At 40.7% G+C, this 16,646-nt stretch overlaps 1 protein-coding gene across 1 annotated transcript in view; it reads left to right on the top strand.

Annotated features, from left to right (window-relative positions):
• LOC127364576 (protocadherin Fat 3) overlaps positions 1-16,646 on the top strand; it is a 63,625-nt gene that overhangs the window by 41,670 nt on the left and 5,309 nt on the right. The window contains exons 35-51 of the mRNA XM_051402208.1: positions 321-534; positions 613-827; positions 924-1,061; positions 1,258-1,401; positions 1,483-1,680; positions 2,332-2,609; positions 2,704-3,251; positions 3,563-3,694; positions 3,834-3,991; positions 4,129-4,660; positions 4,887-5,040; positions 6,542-6,698; positions 7,762-8,178; positions 9,115-9,370; positions 13,467-13,565; positions 14,322-14,381; positions 14,645-14,683. Of these exons, the coding sequence (XP_051258168.1) occupies positions 321-534; positions 613-827; positions 924-1,061; positions 1,258-1,401; positions 1,483-1,680; positions 2,332-2,609; positions 2,704-3,251; positions 3,563-3,694; positions 3,834-3,991; positions 4,129-4,660; positions 4,887-5,040; positions 6,542-6,698; positions 7,762-8,178; positions 9,115-9,370; positions 13,467-13,565; positions 14,322-14,381; positions 14,645-14,683 (3,739 nt within the window). The remainder of the gene's footprint in view (positions 1-320; positions 535-612; positions 828-923; positions 1,062-1,257; positions 1,402-1,482; positions 1,681-2,331; positions 2,610-2,703; positions 3,252-3,562; positions 3,695-3,833; positions 3,992-4,128; positions 4,661-4,886; positions 5,041-6,541; positions 6,699-7,761; positions 8,179-9,114; positions 9,371-13,466; positions 13,566-14,321; positions 14,382-14,644; positions 14,684-16,646) is intronic.

Below are 16,646 nucleotides of genomic sequence, written 5' to 3'. Positions count from 1 at the left end.
TCGTCAAAAAGGCAGGAACAAAGTGACAGTAGCAGATAAGATGAATAGAGCAAAAACAGAATGTATCTGACTCAGTAATGCCACAGATCTTTAACATTTATGTACGGCCAAGAAATCCTCTCTCAGGCTTTGGTGGACACAGACTTCAATTGATTTTTCCTCAGTCCCCTATCTTGTTAGTAAAACCTTCAGTCTCTTTTGCTCCCATTAATGTATGTGGGGCACAGTCCATGGTGCTGAAACTGAACTCAGAGCCTGGAGCAGCGCAGACAAATGAATTGCTAGTGGGTTCTGTTAACTGTTTCTTGTTTCTCCCTCAGGTTGATTTGACCATTTTGGTGATGGATGTGAATGACAACGCTCCAGTCTTCCAGAGGCGGGACTACGCTGTTACCGTCCCTGAGGATGTAGCTCTGGGAACTGAGGTGCTGCGAGTCTTAGCCACGAGCGTTGACATTGGACCTAATGCTGAAATCACATACCACATCCGGTCAGGCAACGAGTTAGGAAAGTTCGCCATAGACAGAAACCTGGGTGAGCAGATGTCCTTGCATTGTCAGGTATTGTATTGTATTAAATTGAATCCTATATGATATTATGTGTATGTTTTAGGATCTATTTCTGTGGCTGATGATTTGGACTTTGAGGTGTGTAAGGACTATTACCTAACTGTTGAGGCCTGGGACAGTGGGAACCCCCCTCTCAGCACTGCCACCATGGTAACCATCGAACTCATGGACGTCAACGACAATGCTCCCGCATTTAGTCAGGACATCTATAATGTTTTGGTCAGCGAGGATGCGTCCGTTGGGCAGACAATTACAAGGGTAACATTTGAACCTAATTTGACTTCATATTGGTCTTTCTGTACTTTTCCCTCTTTTTCATTAACTTTTGTCTCACTCCATATGTGTTATTTCTAGGTATTGGCAGAAGACTTGGACAGCCAGGTGAATGGGCGTATCACCTACTCTATCTTGAAAGGTGACCGGAGTAACCACTTCTGGATTGACCCTGTAACAGGACTGCTCAAAGTCAATAAGCGTCTCGACAGAGAACTAGTAAGGATGCATCTTTAAGTACAATATCTCATAAACAATCAATAGTAATTTTCTGGTTCATGAGCACAGCCAAGACAGAAAATACCAAGTCTGCTCAAGGTCAGCACCCAATGATGTCTCGTATTATGCAAGCCTAACAGTGCCTGATACATACAGATGCTATCATGGCATTCTCATCCCCTTTTGCTCCACCTAGGTGTCCAGGTACGCTTTGTCAGTGCAGGCGTTCGACAGCGGCTCTCCTGCCATGTCCTCCACTGTCACCCTTAACATCGACATCTCCGACGTTAATGACAACCCTCCCGTCTTCAACCCTCCCAACTCCACAGCCATCATACAGGTAACAGCCTCTGCGTGTTTGCTTATGTTCGTGTGTTTTAGGGATAGCGTCATCTCAACTCCTCTCTCTTCATGCTTACAGCTAAACCAAGCTGCTGGCACCACCCTGCTGAAGCTGTCAGTCAGCGATAAAGACTCTCCTAGAAATGGCCCTCCCTTTGAGTTTCGCGTCGTTTCAGGAAATGAGGGAAATTTCTTCTCCCTGGACCAGACTGGAACTCTGAGGTCCAACCGTCTGTTTGGCCCTGAAGCCCCCAGAGAGTTCACTCTTGAAATCCAGGTTTGGCGACGGGTGTATTTTAACCAACATTTATTCAGGAGAAGTTGACTGACAAATAAACTTCAGCATTAGGAGCTGCCCATTACTCACTCTGTCTCTCACTATTAACTGCTATGTCAGGCTATTAGAGTCTTTGGTTAAAAAAAGTAGCCTTATATAAATACATTTCTGTAAAAGAAGCTATTAACGCCACTAATATGGTGGCATAGAAGGAGTTTTTGTGCTGTACTACTGCTGCTTCACAGTGGTGGACTCTTTAGACTGTCTAAGGGGCATGAGTAAAAAAGATTAAAAGGGCATCAGCTGCATGCACTTCATTACGTTTTCTCTACTGCAAGGGCATCCTGGAGGGCACTGCATAACTTTTCTTGCACATTGGGCCAGGGTAGAGGGGGGTTTTATCATTTTTTTAACCACCATAGGGACATCAAAGAGGGGATTTTTGCAGCATTTCTTTGAACATTGCAGCACCAAGGGACCAATCAGTGTCATAACAATGTCATTATCTTTGTCATTGTCTTATAACCATCTTTATCCTATGAACATCTTTACACAGTAAGAAACTGTACCCAAATGTCACTTAGTTTTTATCCATAAATCAGTCCATAATTAGTGAGTTATTGAATATCTTACTGAAACTTTGTCTCTTAGGTGAGTGACTCTGGTAAGCCAAGACTTACCTCTTCCTCCTGGATATTTCTGAGGGTCATCGGGAACAGTCAGTACAAACCCACCGTCTCCCCCTTGGAAATTTTCATTGTCATGGTAACAGATACTTTCCCGGGCGGTCCAATTGGTCGGATCTATGCAACCGACCGCGACCCCAATGACGTGCTGTCGTTTACCCAGAAACTTCAGCCCAAGAGCATGTTTAAGATAAACAGACAGGATGGCAGCATTGTGGCTCTGCCGGGCCTGGAACCTGGCAGGTACACAACACAAAAACACTCTCTAGCACACACACAAAAAACTGGCTAAAAACTGGTTGATATGACAAAAACATATTTCCTTGTTCTCTCTCAGGTACCAGATGAATGCCACAGTGAGTGATGGACGTTTCGCTGTGATAGCTGATGTGTCAGTCAAGGTTGAGCAGGTGACAGATGTGCTGCTGCGTAGTGCCCTGACTTTGCGTTTCAGCTCCCTAACCCCGGAGGACTTGCTTGGTCGCTATCTGAGCCAGATCAAACTAATGTTACGGGGACTAGCCGGATGGAAATGGTCACCAGGACAACAGGATCCCCTCCACATACTCAGTGTACAGTCAGTGATGGGGACATCCGACGTGGACTTGCTTCTGGCCATGGAGAGTCCAGAGACATCGGGTGGGTTCTACTCCCCGCAAGAGTTGTCTGCAAAGCTGGAGGAAGCCACAGAGCGCGGCCAGATTCGAGGTGTCCTAGCTGGGGCAGTGGTGGTGAGCAGTGCTTGTTCTGGGGAGCTGGAGTGTGGTGATAGGGTGTGTGAACAGACACTGGTGATGGAGGGTGGCTCGCCTATCACCTACAGCACAGAGAGGGTCAGCTTGGTGTCACCAAGGTTCAGCCCTACAGAGACCTGCACCTGCCCTGGTGAGCACTGCACTAATGCTTGAAATTGAAATCTAGTGTCCTCGATATCTGTCTTAGCTGCTTGTCAAAGTAAATTTTTGGTATTGGTCATAGGTTTTGATGTCACTGAAAATCAGTGCTATCCTGAAGTGTTTGAAATTGTAGATATTTTTCTAAATTTACTTAAGATATATTTTGTATGTAAGATGAAAAAGATGTTATGCATACAAGAATGCATACATACTTTAAGTAATAAAATACATTTTTTTTTCATATGAAGACAGATGATATTCTGACAATATTTTCTAATGTTTGTGCGTCTTTCCAAACAGGCGGTTCATGCCCGGCTCCTGTGGAGCTTTGTGAAGGTCAGTCCTGTCCAGCAGACATGCAGTGTGTCCGTTCTGGTCCTACAGCGCCATCTGTCTGCCAGTGTCAGCCTGACAGACTAGACGAGTGTGCAGGTATGATTTGGTCCTTCCTTGGTAGACAACTGCCATGTTGCAAGGATTTGATTATATGTTATTTGTCTTTTTTTCTACAAATACATTTTTTTCATCTAATTTCATTCCTTAATCCTCTGTGTGTTTTGTTAATGTGTAGGCCAGACCTCTCTGAGTTTCTCTGGAAACAGTTACATCAAGTACAGAGTGACAGAAAGTGGCCAGAGTGGGGAGATGAGGCTTGGCCTGAGAATCAGAACACTTCAGAGAAGAGGAGTCATTATGTTCACACGTGTTAACCCTTGTACCATGCTCAAGGTAAACACATTTACAATAATGCTATCACATTACTGCCATTATTAATACTAATGCTATTGTTTCCCAAGCAAATGGCGTACTGTATTTTTGTGGTAGCATCATTTATGAACTTCTAATTTTTCCCTTTCCTACCACAGATTGAAGGGGGTCGACTCTGGTTCCAGTTGGACTGTGACAACACCCTTGGCATCATGGGTATCTCTGGCAGACCAATAAACGATGGCCTCTGGCATGCCGTAGCCTTGGAGCTCACTAGGAACTACACCCTCCTGTCTTTGGATGACAGCTATGTGGAGCGCCGGCGAGCAGCCCGAGCCCCGGTTCGCCTTTGGCCTCTGGCCCCAGATTCTTCCTTTTTCTTCGGGGCCCAAGTGAGACCACCGAGTGGGCAAGGCGAGAGGCCAAGCCCAGGGCCGGGGAGAAGCCAGGGCGGGCCAGGACTCGGGGACCGTGGAGGGAGGGTCCCGCCGAGAGCCCAGGATGGCTTCCAGGGCTGCCTGGGCTCACTGATGCTGAACGGCAACGAGCTGCCACTCCAGAATAAGAGGAGCCGTTATGCGGAGATTGCCGGGCTGAGCGAGGTCAAGTTGGGCTGCGTGCTTTATCCAGATCCATGCGTTAGTCAGCCCTGCCTCAATGGAGCCATTTGCAGCAGCCTGCCCTCTGGAGGTCTGTTTAGATGACAGTGTGAATGTGTATGGGTGTATAAGTAAATTACATAAATAATTGTTGTCAATTTTTGCATTTTCATTTTTTCCTAATTCTAATTTCATTTTCAATTGAAATTTTCAAAGTCTGTGCCTTACTTAAATATTCAGTCAATTACTCACAAATGAAATCGAGCTTCAACAGGATTTTATGTTATTTGCTGGTATGTTTAATCTCTCTCCAACAGGCTTCATGTGCAGTTGCAGCGCTGGTTTCACTGGGGGGCGCTGTGAAATTGAATTGACATCCTGCATGCCAAACCCATGCCAGAACGGTGGGGACTGTAAGCCTGTAGGCACTGCATTCCTCTGTGGCTGTCCCAAAGGACTGAGGGGACTTATGTAAGATAAGATACCTGGCAACAACACACACACACACATTTAGACCTTAATTACAGATTAATGAAAACAGTGTTGCTGTGTTTAAACAGTATGTACACAACAACAGTTAGGTTAGTGTTGATTTAGACACATTAACATCTACATCTCCCCTCTCATACGCATTCAAACATGAGAGAACACGTGTAGGACTCATACACACACACACACACACACACACACACACACACACACACACACACGCACACTCATTAGCCCACATTAGCGCCCCAGCTCCAACTGTGTTGTTTTAGTTGTTATTGTGTGAGATAAATTAGTGTTTCTAATTAAATTCAGTATAATTTAGGTTGAAAAGCCTATAATCATTCTCCAGCTTCCTTCTTAATTACAGCTCAGTAATTGCCTTTCAAATAACCTCTCTGCTCATGTGGTTGTTCAGTGGAGCCACCACTAGAGAGCAGTTTTCCCTCAAAAGAGAAAATGCTTCTGCTTTTTAATGATTTTGACAGAGATGTAAAAATGATGATGAAGTTGGATTAAATTAAATTTATCTGATTATATATATATTTGTTTTCCTTTCAGGCAGCAGATTGTTCAAACCATTATCAGTTAATGATGAACACAGATTGAAAAATACTATATTCTGTCATAAGCAAAGAGCTATTGAGTATAATTGGCTATGAAATTGTTTTTCCTGCAGATTGATAAATGGTAACATCACACTGAAATATATGTATTTAAATAACAACAAAATAAGGTATATTCAATTGGATATTGTCCTAAAAATGTGACAATTTCCCTTTAAAAGCTGAATCAAAGACTCAGAAATACAATACACAACTTGCTGCATTCATGAAGTTTATTAATTGGGCTATACATTAAAATACTCATGAGTGTATATCACTGGCTCATATAACCACGCCTTGTTGCCTCTACATTTTTATCATTAAAGCTAAATTTTGGATAGCTATGCAAGTAAGATTCCAGCACTACTCAGAAGTTTCTTCTTACATCCAACCAACTCTTGTACAGTGTTTTGAAAATCCCATCAAGAAAAAATAATTGAAAAGAAAAATACAAGTATTTTCTATCTCTGGCACAGCAGGATGCCATGTTTGAAATGACAAGATAAGATGAGCATGCATGTGTGTGGAGTAAAATTGCGTTTGTGATTCTGTTGGAATGTACATCTCTGTCCAAAAGTATGAGTCTGTGTGTGTGTGTGTGTGTGTGTGTGTGTGTGTGTGTGTGTGTTTTTTTGCAGTCAGGCATATTTCTTTAAATCAGAACCATGTAAATGAGGATAATGGAGAATCTGTGAAGATAATCCCCTGATTTAGCTAAAGAAAGGGCCTCTGAAAAGATGATCTCCAAAGTATTTATTTTCGTTCTGTCTTTTTAACTCACTGTCACGCTTTCATCTTTTATTCTTCTCTTTCACTTTGATACAAATCAAATTCACCACTCCCAATGCATAGCAATTTATTTGTCTTTGCCTCTGCAGATGTGATGAGGATGTAAATGAGTGCAACCAGGACGAGTGCGGAAATGGAGGAGAGTGTGTCAACACATTTGGGTCGTTCTACTGTAACTGTTCAGAGGGGTACGAGGGTCAATTTTGTGATGATATGACAGCTGGTGATCCAGGAGATGACACGCAGGTATAGTATGAACAACACATGAAACTGAATTTAGGAGTAATATACTCAAGTATAATCCAAAAGGTACTCGCTTTTTGGCTGGCTTTTTGCGCATTCAGCTTGCTCCTAATGTGACTTGGCATACTCAGTGAAGCTGTTGAGAATTTTGAGTGTGCAGTGGCCTCCCGGGAAGGTTTATTCAACAGCTTGGTATGTTTGTCTCTGCAGTAGATGAATGAAAGTGTGGTAATGGGTAAATCACAGTTTCCATTTGAAGTTGTCACGCTCTTGACTTTTGTCACGCACTATATAACTTATATTGAGACTGCAAGCCCAATTAATGTTAGACATTGTGAGAAGGAAGGTGCTTTCATTATTCCCTAGGAGACTGTAATTAGAGAAGTAACCATAGTCGACAAAACCTATTATGCTGCTTTCACAACCAATAGATATGTTGTTTGTTTTAAGGACATTTGAGGGCGTCTATTGCTGGAATAAAAGTTCCACTTTTTTACTGAAGCTTACTCATCATCTATTCTATTAAAACAAGAACCCGTGGAATTAATAATTTGCTCTATATTGCAAGAACAAAAATGTGATTGTTTTAATCCACTGCAGTAATAAGTAGAAAAGAAATGGAAGATGTATCCAACATCACATGAAACAAAATGTCAAAATGTAATGCTGCTTGTCTTTTTAACTAGTGATGTCTTAATTTACGTTCATCTCCCTCCTTATAGGGTACAAGTGGGTGGACGGTCAACTGTACACTCCACCATCAAACATGCATATGACTATAGCTGGCATGTGGCTGCCTGGCTGATTTTAAAGGAATCCGTACAGACTGGGGCAGACTGGGGGGAAAAGGCACACTTTGTAGCTTGACCCCTTGATAACTAAAGTTTTTAGGAAAGGTTTCATTATGCCAACATGTGCAGAGCTTTCTCAGCAAGTTGGAAATATGTGATTGTTCTTTATTTGAAATTCTCTAAATTGTTGCTGCTAAGATTCCACCAGACGGTAATACATTTGGAGATCCAGTCCCATCCACATTTTTATAAATTTTTCTCTTTGTGTTACCCAGGCGGAGCCCCTCTCTTACATCGGACCAGGAGAGATAATTGGCATTGGGGTCCTTGCCTTTGTCATCATTCTCCTCCTCATACTCTTCATCGCCTTTAGGAAGAAAATCAAATTTAGAAAAGAGTCCGACCCAGGCCCAGGGACTCAGGTTGTCATGGGTGTGTCAGCTATTTCCACAGAAACCAGCTACATGCTGCACAAGACTGGCATGGGGGCTGAAGGGATTGAGTTTAAAGCCGTGCGTGTGTCAGGTTCACCAGGGACCACGAGCACCTATGGTGAGGTGGGAGGCAGCACTGGGGGTCCTCCCCAGGTCATGGTGCGTCCGACTGCCCACTCCCCTCTACCAGGAGGACTCAGCAACCAGGGCATGAGGAGCGGGGATGGTGACAAGACCACTTCCAGTGAAGGCAGTCAGGTATGCCAAGTGTCCATAGGCATTTATTAATGATTAGAATTGATATTTGTGTCTCCTGCATCATACAATGATCATCACCTTACAGGACGACTTCATCATGGCAGTTTTAGTTATAATCACAAGCAAATAATTAGATAGAGCTGGGAAATATTGAAAAATCAACAAATGAATCAATATTTTCATACTATATACTGCCAATGAAATGAAACAAAATAGAAATCTAAGGCCTTATATCAATTTTATATCATAATATCAATATTTATATCAGCATGTCTTCCAGCTCCTCATTTTCATGACGCTGTGCTTCTGTAATTCGTTTCCTTTTATTGTTTGAAAGAGACCTAGGATATTAGTACCTCTATTACCCTTGTAAATTGTGAACAGCCATTGTGTGCTTGAGGAAGGGTTCCCTGTCCTCAACGTCGCACTATGAAAAAAGTGCTTCTATGGCAGGAAGTGAGAGTGATGCAGTTTTGATATTATATGAGGCAATAAAATTAGACCAATAGTCCCATTATTACTTTTGAACCGATGGAAGGTATTGTACGATTAAAAAGTTTACAAGATTGAAAAATAATTTTTATTTAGTGCCCCACTGTGGAGAATTTCAAAATTCATAACTTTGGCACCCTCCCCCCAGTGGTCCATTCATTCGTAGTGAAGACATAAATATTTAAAAATGTGTCACAAATGTGTATTTTCTTTTTTAAAATGGGAAAAATAATTTCCTAAAACAGCTGGGGATTGTAGTTTTTTGCAAATATTGCTAAACAGGGATAATATTGCACTTGTTGGATTGAGTCAAAACGCTGTTGTTCATCATAATAAAAGAAAATGTTACCCTGTTCAATGGTGCTTTTCACTGTTGTGTTTTAATAGTTTGGTCTCTTCTTTGGATTTTATTTTTTTCATTGGAGTTTTCTTCCATCTCTACAGTTCAGCAGCTTCCTTTCAGACATGTCTAATGTCCGAGGTGTGGCCAATAGGAGGGGAATCGCAGTGTGCAGCGTGGCACCCAATCTCCCTTCAGCATCGGCGTGCCGCTCAGAGCATAGTCCAGCCCACAAAGTGTCATGGGAGGGCGAGGAAACCAGGGAAGAAGGGCTGGAGAGGGTGAGAGATGAGAGAGAGGAAGAATGGGGCCAGAGAGCTTTTGCGTTGGAGAGAACACAGAGGGATAACAGTCCACAGGGTAAGAGTGCAACCATGTGCACACACACTCACATGCACACACAGTTTCTAACCTCTAATCAAAAAGCACAGAGTACACAGGCCATGAACTCATTGTGTTACACCCATACCATCATCTCCACTGAGAGAGCTTCACATTTCACAGTGATCTTTGCCTTTTGATCACACACATCAAAGAAAATTGCCCAGAGTAAGCAAGGGTGGTTAAGAAGTAATATTTTTATTTTGCTTATCATTTCATTTTACTTTTACTATTTACTTCCTAGGAGCAATACATGATAGTAAAACTTACTTTTCTGTTAAACTGCTGAAATTGGCAATGATGTCCTCTTGTATCAGGATAACTCTCATCTTCGTGCACTTCTGTTTGAATGGTCAGGGCAATCAGCCATAACTGATGTCCTGTTTTTGTCCTACTTTTGCTCAAAAAAGTCTGAAGCAAAGAAGCTGGAACACAAAGTCAACTTCTCTACAAAGTTTTCTACTTCTTTTTTTTTTTCTTCCTCCAAGTTGGCTATATGTGCACCTTTGTCATCTGAGAGGACAACAAACTGGGGGAGTGCAGTGAGAAATCGTTGTCAGATAATTTGGCTTCAGTCTGATATTTAGCTGCCTACGCTATCAACAGCGAGAGCACAGTTCACAGTTTGTCCTCTGTCAATGAAATAACCACGTTGCATCTCAGTGCTAAGGTAGACGTCATTTGTTTCGATTCCCTGTCCAACCTGTTGTTTGAATAATACAGCCTGCAGCGGGAACTTCCTGCCTGTTAATTATTGATTTCCTCCTGTGGGAATGGGAAATAGGTTATTTTATTTTTTTGCTCCCCTGTTGTGCATATGCGCAAAAAAAAAACATGTGCCCCTAGGGGTCACAGTTACATCACAGTCCATTAATTAGTATGTGATTAAGTTTATAGCAAACTCATATTCTGATAATTGCGTTAATGATTCCAGTGTTAACTGCCAATTAAATGAATCAATTGGAAACAATTTAGTTATTTATTTACACCACGGAAACCACAAACAAAGTATAAAAATAAATATATTGCAATAGATGGGCACAAGTCAATACGTGAGGAAACACATTGGTCGTTTTTCTGTCGCTACCTGCTGCTCATGAATAAATAAAATGGAATGAATAATGAAATACTTGGAAAATACTTTGTGAAAAAATCAAGTCCCATGTTGCTCAGTTTTTGGCAATTGTGCTCTCAAATAAAGGATGTCTCAGAATAAGTTTATTGATCCTCAGGGTGTTTTGCAAATGACTATAGTTTTAATAAAACGTTTATGACTTTGACAATGAAAGCCTCACAGAAACAGTCACATCATGACAATAGTTCTTCTAATAATGTCGATAAGATGAAGTAAACCTTCTTAGTGGAGGCTTTCCAGTTCAAATGCTATAGCCATGTACCAATTACAGGACAAATTACAGAAAGCAATTTGTGAAGCTGATTTGGATGCTGAACAGTTAAAACTGTTGGAGGTTAGGATTGGAACTATACTTTTGGCTCAGTATTAGTATTTACAATAAAAATGTTGTAATGTTGGTTTGAATGGAAAAAGTGAAGGGAGCCAAACCAGATGTTGCTAATGAATTGATTAATTAATTAACATCACTAGTTAATTCAACTTAATTAAACATTATTACCTATAACAGAGTTGCACAGTGAAAGCCAGAAACAATAGGAAAAGTGTAGTAGGGGATTTAAAAAGTTTTGGTGCCAGGATGAGAATATGTTTTGGCTGAGTGTTAGTGGTAGGATTAGAGCCGGGAGGGTTGGGTTTGTAACCTCAGGCATTGCTGCCAACGTTGGTACATGGCAGGGTAGTCACTGGCACAGAAACGAATTTGAGTGTGTGTAAAGAAAGAAAAATTGAAAAGAAAGAAAGAATAAGAATTTTTTTTAAAAACTGTAGTATGTTGAGAAGTGTCCCCTCGCCTGCATGCTGAATTAGACCAGTGGCTGCTCTGCTGCCTTTCTTATTTAGTTTGATTGATGGTACGGCCTTACTGCTCACATCCCCACAGGAAGCTTTCACTTGTTCCGTACGCACTGGACCACGACCACCTAGCTCAGAAAGCTAAAGTTGATGTCCAGACATCCTGGCCCTCATGGACAGAGTACGGTGTTGGTTATAAGAGGACTCAGCCTGACTGCTTGCCTGCAGAGTATCCAGTGTAAAACACAATTTTGAAACAGACAGGGGATTGCTAGCAGATGTGACAGACAAGGGTGACAATGACATACTGTGCCCAGTTATGAGTAGCAAGCCACCAATAACAAAACCTCTTAAAACAATCCATGCTACCAAATAGAAAAAAGCTAGAAACCACAGTAGTTCAAGATGAGGTGAAAATTGCCTGTGACATATCGGCACAGGGTTTACAAGAACAGCAGAACAACACTGGGTGTGGTTTTAATGTTTTATATGTTGTGCTAAAATCTGTGGTGCTAATGTGGTAACTGCTAATGCAACACCTTAGTTCAAAAGTGGGGTCCGTCATTCTGGAGAAAGATAGTGTTCAATCTCATCCCCAGGTCGTCAAATTTGACAACCTGAGAATGAAACTCAACAATCAACTATGTTTCTCCAGAATGACTGACCCCACCTTCAAGGAACAGAAACATGTTTTTCTACAAGGTTTTTTTTTACCATATAACAAAATGTGTCTCAATGCATTAGTATTTACTGTGATTTACAGTCATTACCAAAGTTATGATTAAGATAAGGAAATATTTGGCCAAGACTAACAATCCTGAGCATTCAGTTCCACTCAACTTCACACATTAAGGTTGGTACTTTAAGTGTATTGCGATTTAGCAGAAGAGGCAGTGCAAAGTTTTCTTTCTGCTCTTTATTATGTGTTCCACCTTCACATAAAGCCTCTTTAGTTTAGCCAAAAGTTCCTTTTAATCACATCTGCAGAGCTGCCAGCTCTTATTTCCAAGCAGTATTATATCCCAAATAGAATTGTTGCTCTAGCCCATACCACTGATTTCCACTCGGTTGGTTTTCTATATCTCTTTCCCAATTTGAAACACCAATGTGAAACCATGCGTTTTATTGTTGCTGGATTAGAGCACCTGGTAGAGCCACGTACCCGTCTCTTGGCTTAACGTACAGTCGAAGAGACAGCCTTCATAGCAACATGCCTTTACTGGAAGTCAATTCTGACCCCCCAAATAGCTGCTTAGTAAAGGGAAAGAGTGTTACACTGACTTATAAAAATCTCTATTTGGATTGTTGCCTCTAAAGACCTGCAGCTAAAACTAGAGACCCTATGGCTAGCAACTTTCTCCAACTTTTCATCCAGCTTCGCACAGATGAAATATCAGGTTTGTGACTGGAAATAAGATCTTTGATTACTGCAGTGTCAGCAGTTTGGACTGTATTTTTCCAATGTACCTGCTGTTTTGAGTTTGTGTTTCACATCTGCTGCACTGCGCTACACTATTTACTCTGTGGTCCTTGCCCTCCATGACTATTCAAGCTGGTGCAGACTGGTGGTGGTGCAGACAGCATTAAATGAGCCTGACCTGGAGTGGAAGTGGTTGTACTGAGATTTGTTGAAATGCTTTATCTTACTCTGAGGCAGTTTTTAAAAAAAAAAACAGACCAAAAAATGTTCAAGTATACTGCAACTTAAATTGTCTTTAGTTGGGAATTGCATGATACGTGTGTGTGTGAGTCTCTCTTACATAGACAGCTATTAAGGAAATGGATAGATGAGTGGAAGTATGGATCAATGGATATTAAAGGATTGGTTTAGATATTTTAAGTCTATATTAATACAATACTCACATGCCTATATGCACATTGCACACATCTCCTGTTCAACCTGGCTGTAAAGACATCCCTTCAGTGTACGGGATGGTGTAAGAGAAAACCTACAGTCCTTGTTTCATAAAAAATGTGTTTGAGTGTATGTTTTCAAGATACGGTAGATGTTAGAGTCTGAACCTATCCTTTAAAATGTTGAATTTATATCAGTTTAATTTTGAATGGAAAATGTTGATATGCCTTGTTGGTGAGGGTTAAAAAAAAGTTTTGGTATGGATATGTACCTGTGTGTGTTTGTACATGTAGACGTGTCAGAGCTGGTGGAAGAAGCAGCGTGTCTGTCAGATTCCACCTCTGAGGAGCACTCCCTCAGTTCCTACACTTCTGAGTCCTTCGATGACAACGGTAAGACTACTTAAATGTCCCAACACACTTTGCGCTCCTTAAACATGGCATTTTTCTTCTGCAATATGTCAGAGGGAAAACCACTCTTCAAGTAGACAGTGCTTCATGTTGAGGCTACACAAGAAAAAAAAGCAGAGAGCCACTGCTGTAGATAAAGTTCCCCGACTGAGGAACAGTCCACTTTGCACATCCACTATAGTGCATTGACTGTATTAACATATTAAAAAGCAAGCAAGAAAAAAGACCAATTGAAATGTTGGAAACCATGTGCATGAAAAAGTACCTCAGTGCAACTAAATCCATCCATGAAAATGCATCAAAGGTCTTCAGTCAAAGAAATGACATATTTTCTAGCCTTGTTTAGAAATTCTTTAGTCTTTTTCACAGATAACTCAATACCATTGATCTTTCGGTAGCTGAGTATAGGTTGGAAGCCAAACACCTTAATGATCGTGTGTGGGGGTGTGTTTTTCAGACCCATGCAAAGACTTTGTTTCCTATCTAATTACTGTAGCTGCAAAGACAAGATGCCTCGTGTCTCTCACACTCCCTTATAGGACACACACACACAAGCATACAAACGTGTTGGCAAGAGTAACATGTCTCCTCCTCTTCTCAACAGGTGTGCACACACATGCTCACACAAATTCTCCATTTCATCTCAGTCACACCCAGCACTTGAAACCTTACCCTATTCATAAATGCACTGACATTGTTACTGTACTTCTGCTCTTTCTTTCTGTACTCTGCCTATAGCCTCCATAGTGACAGTCATACGTCTCGTCAATGATGCTGTTGATAATATTGAAAGTGAAGGTATGAAAGAATACCCTCAGTTAACTCCTCTATCTCTTTGTGTCTGTCTTCTGATCTTAAAGCTTTTGTTCAGTGGTGTAACACTTAGATATAATGTTCTGAATGCAGCCAAGTCGCTGCTGTTTCTTTTCAGTATAAAACATCCTGCTTAGATTTCCAATATTTTGTCAGCTTCTAAAACTGGATCTGTCTGTGTTTCAATTTTCCCCCTTTGGTTTCTGTGTTGTTTGTCTCTGACTTTCTCTTTCTCTCTCCCTTTGTAGTGTCGAACATGGACAAAGAACAGCGCCGGAACAGCCCTGGTGAGTGAGTTGCAAAGCAACTGAAAAACATCTTATTAACTTGCCATTCCTTTTGGCTTTATTTCTCAAGCAGTGATCCCAAAACCCAACCTTTTGTATTCTTTACATTTTTTTCTCTGAATAGTTTTATCATATCCCATACAGCACAGATTACCATTTCTTTTTACAACTTTTTTTTTCTTTTTGCTACCCAGTCTTTGAATGTAAATAGGCTCCCAGTTTCTAGTTATGCTTCCAGACTTCCAACTAGGGATTGGTGGTTCCTTTTTGAAACTAGGATAAAAGCAAAGAACACAATATTCAGGTAGAAGGCTTTTCATCGTTGTCGCTTTTGTCTGTTCAAGTAGCAGATTATATAAGCTGTAGCTAACGTTAATATTGGAGCATGACCAATAAATTTGGCAGGCTAATATAATGATATATACCGATGCGTGACAAGAGACGTTTTTTTAGCAAATATTAATGGAACCTTTTCAAGAATTTCTGTTCTAGTTATGGTTTTATGTTCATAAATATCAGGACTGACTTCAAAAATCCTGTATCAGTCAGGCTCTTCTGTAAGTAATTTGATGAAAGGCCTCAATAAAACTGTCTGCCGATGTCTGGTTAATGTGCTCTGTACAAGCTTATGTCTGCACTCAGCTTTGTGATAAAAAGACATCCTACTTTGAAACACCTACTTATGGGTGAGTGAGTGGTCTGTGTGTTTTTTCACAGAGACCAACAGAGTAGAAAATCTTTCATCAAAGTTAGTATTCAGAATATAACATTCATAAATATCATATCCATATTTTGACCTCCGAATCAAGACCTCCAGTATTTGGAAAAAGAAGCTTGTGGAAAACACTGTGCTAATGTGTTGGATATACATATCAAACATTTCCTTTTTTGCTGCTTATTTCCACTCCAAAGTGTAGCTGCAGGTTGTGATTGATTGTCAGTACTGTTAATCACTAATTAGGCTTCCACTCAAAACTGTAGTGTTTCTGCTTTCTTAGCCAACTAAAGCTGAGAAAGATCTTTGAGTTTTAGTTATGTATGTCTTTAATTAGTCCCAACTGTTGAAAAATAAAACAAAATTAGTTTTTAGATAGGGTTTGCATTAGATAAGTGGAGTTAATGCTGGAATTAGATTCTATAAAATGCTGCCTCAGACCGACTTGAAACACATTTTAATATAAAATGTAAAAAAAAAACATGAAATTGATGATCAAATACAGATTCAGTCAAGAAATAATGTATAACATATGAAAAGATGTAGTATGTATAAAAACAATTCTCTCACCACATAATTATTTCAGGCAAGCATATAACATACACAAGAGCCTTCTGTATATAAATAGTTGATTAAGATAATTTGAATTATGCTGACATTTAATAGCTCGGTCATGTTGGGCGTAGCACTCCAAGCAAAGCAAAGCTTTCACCCCCTGGCCTAGTAGAGGGTCTCAGAGGATTTTAGGGGCACTTTGAGCCAAGCCTCACATCCGCATAGAATGGCAGAGGAGAAGGCAACTTCAAACACTTTCTTTTCACACTAAATGGGGCATCATCTACAGGCTGAACACTGACTTTCCACTCTCACCACATGCATGGTTTTGCTTAGACAAAGATCAGTGCAGTCATGAGTTGCACCTATCCTATAATATCCCTATGTTCTTGTCAGTTGCTTGTGCTACAGTCTTAAAACCAATATTAATGGGTTCATAGTTACCAAGTCTGTTTGTTCTCAGTTGCATGTAATTTACGAGGTCTGCAAAGTATTTCATTGCTTAACCAGAGCAAGACTGCTTTCATACAGTACCTCTGTCTCTGCCAGCTTACTGAAGCATAAGAAGCTTTATTTCAGACAGAGGGAATTAAATGATGGATGAATTGTTGTCCAGTAGGTTGCTCCAAATATCCCATTGGATTCAGGGTTTTTGTGTTAATAAAACACATGAACAAACCTATATTTCTTATT

The sequence above is a fragment of the Dicentrarchus labrax genome, unplaced genomic scaffold (assembly GCF_905237075.1).
Source record: "Dicentrarchus labrax unplaced genomic scaffold, dlabrax2021, whole genome shotgun sequence".
NCBI lineage: Eukaryota > Metazoa > Chordata > Actinopteri > Moronidae > Dicentrarchus > Dicentrarchus labrax.
This window is presented reverse-complemented; position numbering and strand designations above follow the sequence as displayed.